Below are 13,060 nucleotides of genomic sequence, written 5' to 3'. Positions count from 1 at the left end.
CTCTGTGCCACCTCTCCTCTTCTGCCTGGCAGACCTACTTTTTGCTAGGTAATGTAAGAGATTTTACCAACGAATGTAGAATATTATATGTAGAAGCTATGGTCTACTTGGGAGGTAGAAAATACACACCCCCATATGTGCCTGTGCACACACCACACAGCACACACACACATACACTCTAACAGTCAAAGGGCAAGTTGCATGCATTGTTAAGGGGTGGTCTTGATCAAGACAAAGAGAGAAGCTTTGAGCTGAATTTTGCATAAGGGAGGGACACAGATATGTGAGGAGAGAGGATTTTCTTGACCATGTCTTATTTCTTTCCTCTATTAATATCCCCTTCATGCCTATATCTGAGGATGGGAAAATGGAAGAGTGCCCGGTGCTTGGCTCTGCTTGGTATTGGAAATGTGAATTCCTCCATCACTAGCTTTCCAAATTGGGGGTGAGACTTTTCACCCTTGCCTGAATGACAGCTTTGGTCCTGCCAATGTGTAAAACAGGATAGTGAGGAAAATGAAGCGAGTAGGCAGCAGGACACTTTGTAGTTTTAACTAAAGTCACTAATTTTTCTCTACTCCTCCCAATTTCACAGAATCCTTGAAAATTGGCTTCCTGGAGACGTTGAAAGAAACTCCTGGAACATATCCTCCCCTGGCAGTATGTCCCTGTGAAGTCTTCGTAAACTACTTTCCAGCATGTTTTCCCCCTACAGTTCTCTCACCATCTAGTTTTTCAGACATTAGAGTATGCCAAAGCCTAAAATTAAAAAGTCTAGTCTTGGTGATGGCAACCAGAATGAAGGTGACCAGGGCTTAAAGGGAGGTCTTTTTCTTACCCACTTCTCAGTTGCCTCTCTCCAAAATCTTTCTTCCAGGCTCGTGTCTATCTCCTGTGGTGGAGGGCTATCCTTTGCCTCACTATACTTCGTGTATCATTTACTAGAAGCCCCTTCTTCCTGTTGCACCTAAGGCTTATCTTGTATAGTGGCTGAATTTCCAAAAAGGAGATTTAGGAAAGATTTCTATAAATCATATCCTTATTTTGCCACTAACTCTTCATTTATAAACTTTAGTTTTTATGAAATTTCCATTGCTAGTGATGGCTGACATTGTTTAACTTTGCCCCCTTTTAAATGTCACCTTCAAAGAGCTAATAATGAATAGATACTTAAATATACTAGAGATACTAGATATTTATTCATACTGAATAAACAAAAATCCTTTACCTTTCATAAAGGATCTACCTTAGGGTTCATCTATTGTTCTATATGTATATTTGGCTTTTTATAACATTCTTTCCAAGAAGTAAAGATGGCTTGACTGGAGATATGAGTGTGAACTGAGACATCAAGTCCCCTGGTGTGGTTTCTTCAACATTCCTTAACTTACCCTCACTGTTCTAGAAGTCCTCATTTGCTTTTTCACGCTCTGGTCCGTCGTGGGACTGACTGGATTTCACACTTTCCTCGTGGCTCTCAACCAGACAACCAATGAAGATGTGAGTCCACTTTGTCTTCTCACTACATATTCTCCCCAAAGCCTTTTCTCTCTTGGGGCTGGGGATTTAGCTCAGCGACATAAGGGCCTGCTTTGTAAGCGCGCAGTGGTGAGTTCAATCCCTGGTACCGATAAAAAAAAAAAAAAAGAAGCAAAAAAGCCCCTTGATCTCCAGAGCCCAGAAGGTTCAGATAAGAAGCAACTTAGTGTAGCAGATTGTTGAAAACTCTGCGTGGGGCAGACTGCTTTTTACTGGAGCTAAATGCCTATAGGGCATTAGGAAGTTGAGAAGTTGGGTGAATATAAGGTGTTTAATTCTTCATAGGTCCTTAAAGGCTACCTGATAAGTCTACTTGTAGACTAGAGAGAGAAACTTAGTAGCCCTGAGTAAATCTTTGCTTTAAAAAAGTTACCAGTTACTAGGCATTCACTGTAGAAAATCAGAAAATACAGATCAGCAAAAAACAGAACAAATCCCTGTAATTTTACCTTTAGGTATCACCTTTGTTATTATATGATTTGTAGTTGTCTGTACTGGTTTAGACTTATTCCCATGTATGTTTATGTATATATTATATATTTTGGGAGAAGCTTTCAATCTCTTTCAAGTTAAAAAAAAGTTCATAAATGTATATAACATATTTTGTTCATAACCATCCTCCCATTTTTCTCCATCACAATCTTATTTCCTCCCTGTTGTCTAATAATTAGTACCCCTTCTTTCATACCATATTTATTTTTCATTTTTAGATTTCACATGTTAGGAAAAACATGCAGTACCTGTCTTTTTGAGTCTAGCTTATTTTGCATAGTATTTCTATCCATTTTCTTGTAAACTATGTGATTTTATTCTCTTCAGATAAATAATACTTCCATGGTATATGTACATATGCAACATATTTAGCCATTCATTTGTTGTTGCCACATAGGCTGGCTCAACTTGTGGCTATTATGAATTGTACCGTAATAAACTTGTTTATACAGGTGTTTTTATAGTATGCTATAAAATTCTTTGGAAAACCTCCATGCTATGCTATATATTTTTAAATCAAGATAATCTATATCACTAATTAACCTACTTTTCTGTCTTTTGTGAATATTTTTATGTCTATATATTTTATTGTGATAATATACTTTATACATGACATAAGGTTTGGCATTTATCCATCTTTAAATGTAGTATTTAATATATTCATGCTGTTGTACATCTATTGCCCCCATCTACCTCCTGAAATTTCTCATTATCCTATGCTGCATGTGTTTCTTCAGCATAGTTATTAATGTAAGCTTTGACTTTTATCTTTCAGATCAAAGGATCATGGACAGGGAAGAATCGCATTCAAAATCCTTACAGCCATGGCAACATTGTGAAGAACTGCTGTGAAGTGCTATGTGGCCCTCTGCCCCCCAGGTACTCAAGGGACTAACAACAGGTCCTGAAACTTGGGATGAATGATTCAACCTTGTCCTGTTACCTGGTCTGGTGCATTTTTCTGAATGTGGTTCCTTGGAGTCAAATAGGTCTTTTTAAGGGTTGTCATGGGGTATTACTTATATACAAGCCATAGACCATGGGCTGATTTTTTGCGGGGAGGAGGAGCTGGCTGTTTTGAAGGGATGAACTTTCATTCTTATTTCAAGTGTTCATTCCTAGATTAATGTGGCATTCACTGGTTTGTGGAAGAAAAACTGAATAGGAGATAGGCTTGTACTAGGATCAGGCTAGATTGCCAAAAGACAAGTTTATGTTTTCTTTCTCTCTCTCTTTTTTTGTCTTTTTGAGACAGGGTCTCACAATACTGTACAAGCTGACATTGAACTCACTTTGTAGCCCAGGGTGGCCTCCAACTCCTAGTGATCTTTCTACCTCAGCCTCCCGAGTGCTAAGGTTATAGGTGTGCACCACCATACTTAGCTATGTTTTCTGATGTACACAGCAAGGTTCAGTGGGCCAGGTGGGTGGAGTGATGAATGCTACGTCTTTGATGGTCTTTCCTGTGTTTTTCAGTGTGCTGGATCGAAGGGGTATTTTGCCACTGGAAGAAAGTGGAAGTCGACCTCCCAGTACTCAAGAGACCAGTAGTAGCCTCTTGCCACATAGCCCGGTAAGTGTTCCTGACCTATGGCTGAGTTGTTGCTAGGCAGTGTATAAACTACCTTTATAGTTTAGCAATATAATTAGCTAATTTTATATCCTAATCTTCCTAGCTTTCCTGTCTCTGCTTTTACTCTGACATTGCCTTCAATTCTTTGTACCATTGAGGTAGACTAAGTTTTACTAATTTTTTGACTTTTTTTTTTGAGCAGCTACTCTGTACCAGCCACAGTGCTGGGTGCTGGGATTATACCAGTGAACAAGGCATATAATGTCTCTTACCCTTAAGGAGCTCATTGTCTGGTGTGGGTGATGGATAAGAAAACAGGCCATTGTTCAGCGTTGTGAAAAGTGCCTTAATAAGGGGTGCATAAAATGTTACAGAAGCAAATATGGAGCCAGCGGGCCATGTTCTACCTTGGTAGAAGGAGCTTATTCACTGGAATATGTAGATTTAGAAACTCTCCCAGCTGTCTTATTCAAGATATAGTTTATAAAATATGCCCCAAAATTACTGTTTGAAACTCTCTTTTTAAAGAATGTTGCTGAAATACGATTCACATACCATAGAATCCATATTTAAAATGTATAATTCCTTTTTTATGCTTAAACATGAAACATTTAATTTATTTAAAGTACTTCAGTGAGGGAGTAAAAATGGTACATACGTTGTACATTGTCATCCCCAAGTAAATGTACAGTTCCTTGGTGTAGTATATTCACAGAGTTGTACAATCATCACAACAATTAATTTGAAAGCATTTTATCACCCTCCCCCTCAAGAAACCTTGTACCCATTGGCAGTCGCTCTTTCTTTCTCCCTGATTACTTTAGCCTCATTCCTAGACAACCATTAATCTACTTTTGTTTGTTATAGATTTTCATCTTTTATATATTTCATATAAATGGAATTATATAATATGTGGTACCTTATGATTGATTTCTTTCACTTAGCATATTTTAAATGCTCATCTACATTATAGCATTTAGTCATACTTCATTCCTTTATATGACTATGTAATATTCCATTATATGACTATGTACCATATTTATTTATCAGTTGATGGACATTTGGTTCTTTCCAGTCTTTGGTTATTATTTGGTTACTAAGCAGTGGTGCTATGAGCATTCATGTACAAGTTTGTTCATGGATATATACTTTCATTTCTCTTGGGTATATATATATGGGAATGAAATTACTAGGTAATATGGTAATTCCTATGTTTAATTTTTTGAGGAACTACTCTTCCAAAGTAAAACACCCCCACTAACAGTGTATAAGTGTTTCAGCTTTTTTACATCCTTGGCAACATTTACTATGTGACATTTTGATTTTATCTATGTTGGTGTGAAGTAGTATCTCATTGTGGTTCTGATTTGCATTTCCCTGATGACTGATGATTTTGGGCATCTTTCCATGTCTGTATTGGCCCTTTGTATATCTTCTCTGGAGGAATGTTTATTCAATTCCTTTGTCCATTTTTTAAAATGGAGTTATTTATGTTTTTCATTGTTGAGTTTTATGGATTCTTTATGTGATTTGTATACAAGGCACTTACCATATACATGATTTGGAAACATTTTCTCCCATTCTTTGGGTTGTCTTTTCACTTTCTAGGTGGTATCCTTTGCAGCCTAAAAGTTTATATTTTGATGTAGTCTGATTTATCTGATTTTTTCTTTTGTGGCCTTTGCTTCTGGTATCACATCTAAGAAAACCTTGCTGAATCCAAGGTCATGAAGATCTAGTGCCTCTGTTTTCTGTTAAGAGTTTTATAATTTCACCTCTTGTATTTATATTTTGGTTCATTTTGAATTCATTTTTATATATGTTGTGAAGTAGGGTGTCCATATTCTTCCCTTTGTTTGTGGTTATCCAGTTGCCTTTATACCATTGGTTGAACAGACTTTTTTTCCATAGAATTGTCTTGACATCTTTGTTGAAAATCGATTGACTATACATGTGACAATTTATTTACTGACTGTCAGTTCTTTTGTGTTTATCAGTATATTTGTACTTATATCTATACCACACTACCTTGTTTACTTCAGCATTGTAGTAAATTTTAAAATTATGAAGAGTCCTTTAACTTTATTCTTTTTTGCATGATTGTTTTGGCTATTATAGGTCCTTTAAATTTTCATATGAATACTGGGATCATATTATCAGTTTCTGCAATGAGACTAGCTAGAATTTTGATAGAGGTGTACATTGGATTTATAGATCAATTCAGGAACTTTTACTCTCCTGACGAGATTAGTTATAAGATTAAAATTTTTGAGTAATTAACACAAGCAATATTTTTACTTACTCAGGTCTTTTACTTTTTCATGAATATTTTGTTGTTTTTAAAGTATGTTTTGTACTTTTGTGTTATATTTATTCATAAGCATTTTAGTATTCTTAAAATTTAAAAAATTTTTTGAGATAGGATCTTGTTATGTAGTTCATGCTGGACTTGAACTCAATATGCAGCCCAAGCTGGCCTCAAACTCACAGTGATCCTCTTGCCTCAGCTTTCTAAATGCTGGAATTACAGGCATGTGCCACTATGCCCGGCTAGCATTTTATTATTTTTAATTTTACTGTGAATGAAATTATTTTCTTAATTTCATTTGTGGATTGTTTTTTGGTAGGAGTATATAGAAACACAATTGATATTTGTATACTAATCTTATATCCTGAAACCTTGGTGAACTTCTTTATTGGTTCATTAGACATGTGCCATTATGTCTGGCTCTAATAGATTTGTACTAGGTTTAAACTTATTTTGTAATAGAATCTTATTTTATGTGAATACTTTTTGTTGTTTTCTACTAGTCTTTCCTAAATTTTGAAGTTTCTTTTTCAAGTACACCAAACTTACATTTCTACATTATTGTCATCATTTTCAATATCATTTTTCCAATGAATCTGGTCCCAAATCACAACAATGTAGGTAAGTGATTCTTAGTTAAATATGGGAAAGAATGGAATTTTTGAATCACTTAGGGAACACTGTTAAAGCATGTGTAACCATTTGATACCCTACCTTCTTTGGTATTCTAGATAGTTAGGGCAAAAATAGGGTTGAGAACCATTAGACAAGTATGTTATAGCATTCTGTTGTAAAGGGAGGAGTGTGTGTAATTATTTGTGGTCCCTGCTATTATTACCATGAATAATAATGGAAGCATCTGTCTACAACAGACATTTAGAGGTAGCACTAAATGTTCGAGTTGTATTCTGTTGAGAAGATGGTAGAGACTGGTCTTGGGTCTGAGTTTGGTGATGGTAGGCAGATTTAGCATCGGTGTTGTCAAGGGTTTTAGAGGAAGAATTCAGTATCTGTGGGTTATCTGAATTTAATTTTAGAGAGAGCTTTGTGTTGGATCTGGTATCTTTTCTTTCTCAGGTCCCAACAGAACAGCTGAACTCCAATGAGATGCCTGAGGACACCAGCACTCCGGAAGAGATGCCACCTCCAGAGCCCCCAGAGCCACCACAGGAGGCAGCGGAAGCTGAGAAGTAGCTTATCTATGGAAGAGACTTTTGTGTTTAATTAAGGCTATGTGAGATTCCAGGGGAGAAGATAAATTTGAGACAGAGAGCAAGTAAGCTGTCCCTTTTGCTGTTTTTCTTTCGTCTTAGTCACCCAATTGCTCATTGGCATTTTCTTGCTGCAATCTTTTTTAAAATTTCTGGACTCAAGAAAGTATCAGAAGACACCGGTCACCTCTGGCAACTGGATAAATGGGTCTCTTGGACTGTGGCACTGGTTTCCCATGGCCTTAGCCACAGGGTCTCTGGATTCTCCTCTTCTCTCTCCAGATCCCAGCTCTTAAGCTTGGGGTCATTGGTCTCATTCTGGAGCTAAATATTCTTGAGGCTGGCTTAAGTCCTCTCAAGCTGCTCTATATCCTGAGTCCAGAGATAGCCACAGACACCTCTGGCCAGGGGATCCTTACTGGGTTCTTGCCTCCTTCAGAACTAATGAGGAGGGGGAGTGAGGTGGAGGAGTCTCCTAGCTACCAAGTGCCAGCATTGCCAGCCAGTCCTTTTAGGAATAGGGCAGGTACCACTTGTATTTATTCGTGTAGCTTCTCCTTTGTTTCCTGCCTACTATGTAATACCCAAGTCCCACTCTTTCCTCACTAGATATATGTAAGTAGTCATAGTAGAAATAACAATTTACATTTCTTGTAGAGTCTCCAGAAACTTTAATACCTGTGCTATTCTCAGTAAGAATTGATGAGATGCCAACAGCATAGCCCCATACACTCTCTGCCTCATCTAGCCTCCTTTCTCATTAGCCCCTTTTACTTTTTTTTTTTTTTCTTTTCGCTTTTGCTCCCTTTAGGAGCACGAATGGCAGTAATAAAAGTTGGCACTTTGGTGGTTCCTTTTCCTCAGAGGAAGCCTGAGTGCTCACTTAAACACTATCCCCTCAGACTCCCTGTGTGAGGCCTGCAAAGGCCCTGAATGCACAAATGGGGAAACCAAGGCACAGAGAGGCTGTCCTCTCCTCCTCTCTTCTCCTCTCCTCTCCTCTCCTCTCCTTTCCTTTTTTTCTCCTCTCCCCTCCTCTCCATCTCCTAAAAAAAAACCAAAAAAAATTAGAAAAAGAAAAAGAAAAGAAAACAAAAAAGGCTAACCAGTACTTCCATTAAGCCTCGGCTGAGTGAGGGAAAGCCCAGCACTGCTGCCCTTTTGGGTAACCCACTCCAAGGCCTCGGCCCACCTTGGGCATTGGTAACCACACTAGGGGTTTCCTCCAAGCCCCACTCTTCCAGCACTTCCACCGGCAGAGTCCCAGAGCCACTTTTCCTGGGATTGGGCTGTAGCCCCCAGTCAGCTCTGCTCAGGACCTGCACTATTTCAGGGAAGAAGATTTATGTATTATATGTGGCTATATTTCCTAGAGCACCTGTGTTTTTCTCTTTCTAAGCCAGGGTCCTGTCTGGATGACTTATGGGGATTGGGGGCAGGGGAGTGTAAACCGGAACTTTTAATCTATTTGAAGGTGATTAAACTGTGTGTAATGCAAACTGCCTGCCTCCTCCTTCCCCTTACATTTCTAGAACCATCTGGGGATGTGAATGTGTTTGTGTCTTGGGTGGGGGGTGGGAGGTGGAAGGGGTTGTTTATTACCCATACATCCATTTTCCAGGGTTCCCTTGGGTTGGAGAGATAGCTTCCAAACTCAAATTCTCTATTGATCTATATTATATTCTGGACCAAAGTTTGTCTTATTCTGGTCCATGAAGAAAGAAAGGACCTTTAAGCAATAAACAGTGTTAAGATCAAAAGGGTAGAGAGGTTTACTTAAGGGAGTAAGTTCTTTATTAGGATATTGTTTTTAAGCAGACACTGTTAATTGCAAATGGGTCTTGGTTATTCAAGCAGGCTTACCAGGGCCTCTCCTTGGAAAAATGTCATTAGTAATCTTTTACAAGTGATGATACACATTTCTTTCTGAATATCTGTAAGCAAGACTCGTTTCCAGTTCTTATCTCACTGTTTCCAGTTAATTAGAGTTGGTGAAATTTGGCTGCTCCCAGAGTTTTCTGTATGTCTTACTCTTTCCTTGTCATAAGAGTTGAGTTTTGTGAGGAGTAGAGGATTAGGAGACAGATGGACTCACATTCCTCTCATATCTGCTTCTACTTTCCCATTCATCTTCCATTTCTCTCACTTTGGTACTTATTATAGTTAGATTTTAGTTAGTTTGAAATAAGGCCAACCCTGGAGAGTTTAGAAGTTACTGAGTTTTCCCAGTCAACCTGTCACTCGTGTGAACCCCTTTCTAATCAGTATTCAGCCCATCCTGCCTTAGCACATTTCCTCACTTTGGCCCATTGTGGAACTCTCCTCCCTCAACTTGCTGCAGCAACTCTCCTGCTGACCCTTAGGAGTGGGAGAAACTTTCACTTTTATCTCTAGTTCAAACTAATTGTTGTTTTAGTTTCTGCTTTCTCATACTCCCTTCCCTCTTTCTTTTCCATTATAAATATGCTGTGTTTAATACCTTGACCTGAACATCTGTTCTATTCATACCCTGTACCAGCCAGAACTGTCCCTAGTCTGAGCTCTCATCAGAGGTGAGCTTTAATGATTGATCTTCCCTAGGGAAAAGGGTCTTATATATGTTGATCTTTTCCAATAACTGATTCTCTCTCCAGCTCCTCCCTCTCTCCCTATTCCTCATGTTTCCTATATACCCCATTTCCCCATGCCAGGAAGGCTGGCAGTGATCCAAAACACCTGAGGGCAGGTAGGATTTGTTTCCTTTTGGCTCTGGAGCCCTGCTGGTCCCAGTTGAGATCACTGTCTCCCACTTTGCACTTTTCCCCAGGAGTAGGGCTGGATTAGAGGTGGGTTCGAATTCTGTAGCAGCTAAATTGTATTCTTACTGTCCTGACCATCCTGCCTTTATCCTTAAGGCCCCTTTTCCTATTCACCAAATCTGTTTACCTTGTTGGGGGAAAGAAGTATTTTGTTTTTAAATCTATTTTCTAACTTAAATACAGTTTAATATGTGAATCTCTGCACTTTTGTGTGAGCCTAAAAATGTGTATGTGTTGGGGGTTTTTTCACTCTGGTATTTCTTAATAAAGAAATCTTTTCTTTTGGGGGGAAGCCAATTAATGAAGGAGACTTGAATGGTTTTAGAAATACAGGGCTGTCTGTTCCTTTGTGCTTGTGCCTCATTCTTTACTTGTGCCTAGTGTGAGTGATTGGAATCCCTCCCCCACCTTTTGATCCCCTTCCTTTGAGAGGACCCTCAACTTGGTAGGCCAGAGAGGGACCTGTCCTGTATCTGCTGCCCCTCTGGAACTATTTGGATTGGCTCAAGTGGTAACCTAGCAACCTAGCGCCCTTTCTGTCCCTTTGGCCTGGCCCTATTAGTCCTTTTCTTCTAGCTCAGTTTATTTTTTACTGCTGAGGCTGGGGCCAGGCTAGGGAAAATCACCAAGGGATCACAGAAAATGTGTTTTTAAAAAATGATATTTTCTTTTTATGCCACAGTGATACTAAAGAGCTATGTACCCAATAATTCAAAAGGCATTTGTGTCACTTGGGAGAATATGTTCTAGGAATCTCTGGCCATTCTTAGGCAATAGGTTTTAGAAATAGCCTCAAAGCCTCAAACTCTGAATATCACTAATTTTAAAGGATGCAAGCCTAACTCACAAAAAGTCTGTGTATTTCATGTTTTGAATAAATATAAAAGGGGAATGGGAGGTATAAATTTGCACTTGTGAAACTTTCAGATGTTCTACATAGTACAAATGTGAGTGGAAAAAGCTGGCATCATTAGCTGGCCCTAAATATTTCACAAATAAACACAAAATGCTTTTATAATATTAATATATACATTGAATTTCCAGGAATGTAAAAACTATATAAATTGAGGAAAGATTTTATTTTATTTTTTTCACAACTTTGCTGAGTTATTCATAACTTTTACAAAGCATGTCTCTATCAATAGTGTTGTTCATGGGTATTTAAGTTGCCAACATAATCCACCTATATGAGTTGATATTTGTGTTGATTGCTTTCAGCAGCAATTCTGTGGATAGGTGAGAACATCTCATGTCTTACATGTTTAAGTATAATCTTGTTTAGGTATTTGTATATTGAAATATATATATTGCCTTATTATAAATTATAAATTTTTTTACAGTATTGTTAGTATAGTTGGTTGTCCATATTTGTGGGTTCCACATACACAGAGTCGATAGCCTTGGGTGGGAAATAATCAGGAAAAAACTTGTTTCCATATTGAGCATTTACATTTGTCTTGTCATAATTCCCTAAAATATACAGTTTAACAATTACTTACAGGGTATCAGGTATGAGGAATCTAGAAATGATTTAAAGCATAAATGATACAATAAGGTCCTATGCAAATATTGTAACATTTCATCTAAGAAACTTCAACACTTGCAGATTTTAGTAGCCTTGAGGGTATGGGGACAGTGGAACCAATCCCCCATGGATACTGAGGGACAAGTATATATCAAATTGCTATTCTTGAAATTAAAAGTATAAGCAGTTTATATTGACTGAAATTCATCTCGGGGTGGTGAAGGTTGCATCACAAAATATCTTGTATAGCAAAGGAGTAATGGAGCTTCTAGGCCTGCAAACCCCTGGACCAGATTATCTCAGAGGTTCTTCTCTCAAAATATTTTGAAAGCTTAGAGAGAAAGTAAATGAACATCTCTTTCCCCACATGCCTTTAATGTGCTTTTAAACTATGTTTTAAAAGTAATACATGCTCACTGTTGAACATTGGATGAGCAAGATTTTTAAAAACACCCACAAACTCTCATCACCATGATATAATAATCACTGTTAATGCTTTGGTATGTTTCTTTCTAGTCTTTTTTCTGTGTATGTATATGTTTAAACATAATAGGAGTTCAACTAAATATAGTTTTGTAAAGTTGTTTTTAACTTAGTATTTTCTGTATCATTAGAAGTTATTTAAAAAGACTTCCTAATGACTCCACATCATGTACTCCTGGAGTCAGACATTTGGGCTTTTCCTAATTTTTCATTATTATTAATGATGTAATGATAAACTTCCTTATATATGGGCTCGTCTCTGATTTTTTCCTCAGAGTGGATTCCTAGGAGTGGAATTATGGAGTCAAAAAGGAATGCCCTTTTAAAACCTCTCAATAAATATGGCCATGGTGCTTTACAGAAAGACTGTCCCATTTTGCTCTGTCAGTTATATCTCAGAGAGCATTCTTCTTTGTGTTTCTTTAAAAGACAGGTTATGTATTTTCTGCATATCTCCTCTGCCCTATGTTTATTGCCATTTGTGTTCATTCTTTTTGTCCAAGTCCTTTGTCTGTGTTTGTTCTGGTATTAGATGGATTTCTAAATGAGTAATAAATTAGAGCTTAGAATTCACACCCCACCATCGACCAGCAAATGAGAGAACCCTTGATTTAGAAGTGGTTTTACTACTCTACAACATGGAGTGGAATTATACCCTTGACATTTGGTGCCCCTTTGCTTTCTTCAAGCCCTCCTTCCTACTGTCTTCCTTGCTATCTACTGCCCATCTGTTTGGCTGTGTATCAGCAATTATTTGATTGTCCCAACTTGGCTAAAAGAATTGGGGTTTTATATCTAAGTGAGAGACATGGTGATATATTTGCCATAAAAAAGAAGCTTTGTTGGGGCTGGGGATTTAGCTCAGCGGCATAAGCTCCTGCCTTACAAGCAGGCAGTCGTGAGTTTGATCCCTGGTACCGATGAAAAGGAAAAAGACAAAAAAAAAAAAAGAAGCTTTGTTGACCAACATGACTGAAGGGAACAAATTGATCATATATGTAGTTCATACCAAACCCTTGTGCTGTCACATCCCCTCTGTCCCCTTATGTACAGTAGCTTACCCAGGGCTTGCAAAGAATTACTGACAGAGACAAGACCTGACCAAAACACACTAACTTTCATTCCAGAGAA

General features: G+C 38.0%; 1 protein-coding gene across 1 annotated transcript in view; it reads left to right on the top strand.

Annotated features, from left to right (window-relative positions):
* Nucleotides 1-8,622, top strand: part of Zdhhc9 (zinc finger DHHC-type palmitoyltransferase 9) — a 40,334-nt gene extending 31,712 nt beyond the window's left edge. Inside the window, exons 5-9 of the mRNA XM_003462236.5 lie at nucleotides 596-644; nucleotides 1,398-1,500; nucleotides 2,807-2,910; nucleotides 3,508-3,604; nucleotides 6,990-8,622. Coding sequence (XP_003462284.1) covers nucleotides 596-644; nucleotides 1,398-1,500; nucleotides 2,807-2,910; nucleotides 3,508-3,604; nucleotides 6,990-7,106 — 470 coding nt within the window. The 3' untranslated portion in view covers nucleotides 7,107-8,622. The remainder of the gene's footprint in view (nucleotides 1-595; nucleotides 645-1,397; nucleotides 1,501-2,806; nucleotides 2,911-3,507; nucleotides 3,605-6,989) is intronic.
* Nucleotides 8,623-13,060: the final 4,438 nt, after the last annotated feature.

The sequence above is a fragment of the Cavia porcellus genome, unplaced genomic scaffold (genome assembly GCF_034190915.1).
Source record: "Cavia porcellus strain 051 isolate PalLab524CR breed Dunkin Hartley unplaced genomic scaffold, mCavPor4.1 scaffold_3, whole genome shotgun sequence".
In the NCBI taxonomy this organism is placed as follows: domain Eukaryota; kingdom Metazoa; phylum Chordata; class Mammalia; order Rodentia; family Caviidae; genus Cavia; species Cavia porcellus.
This window is presented reverse-complemented; position numbering and strand designations above follow the sequence as displayed.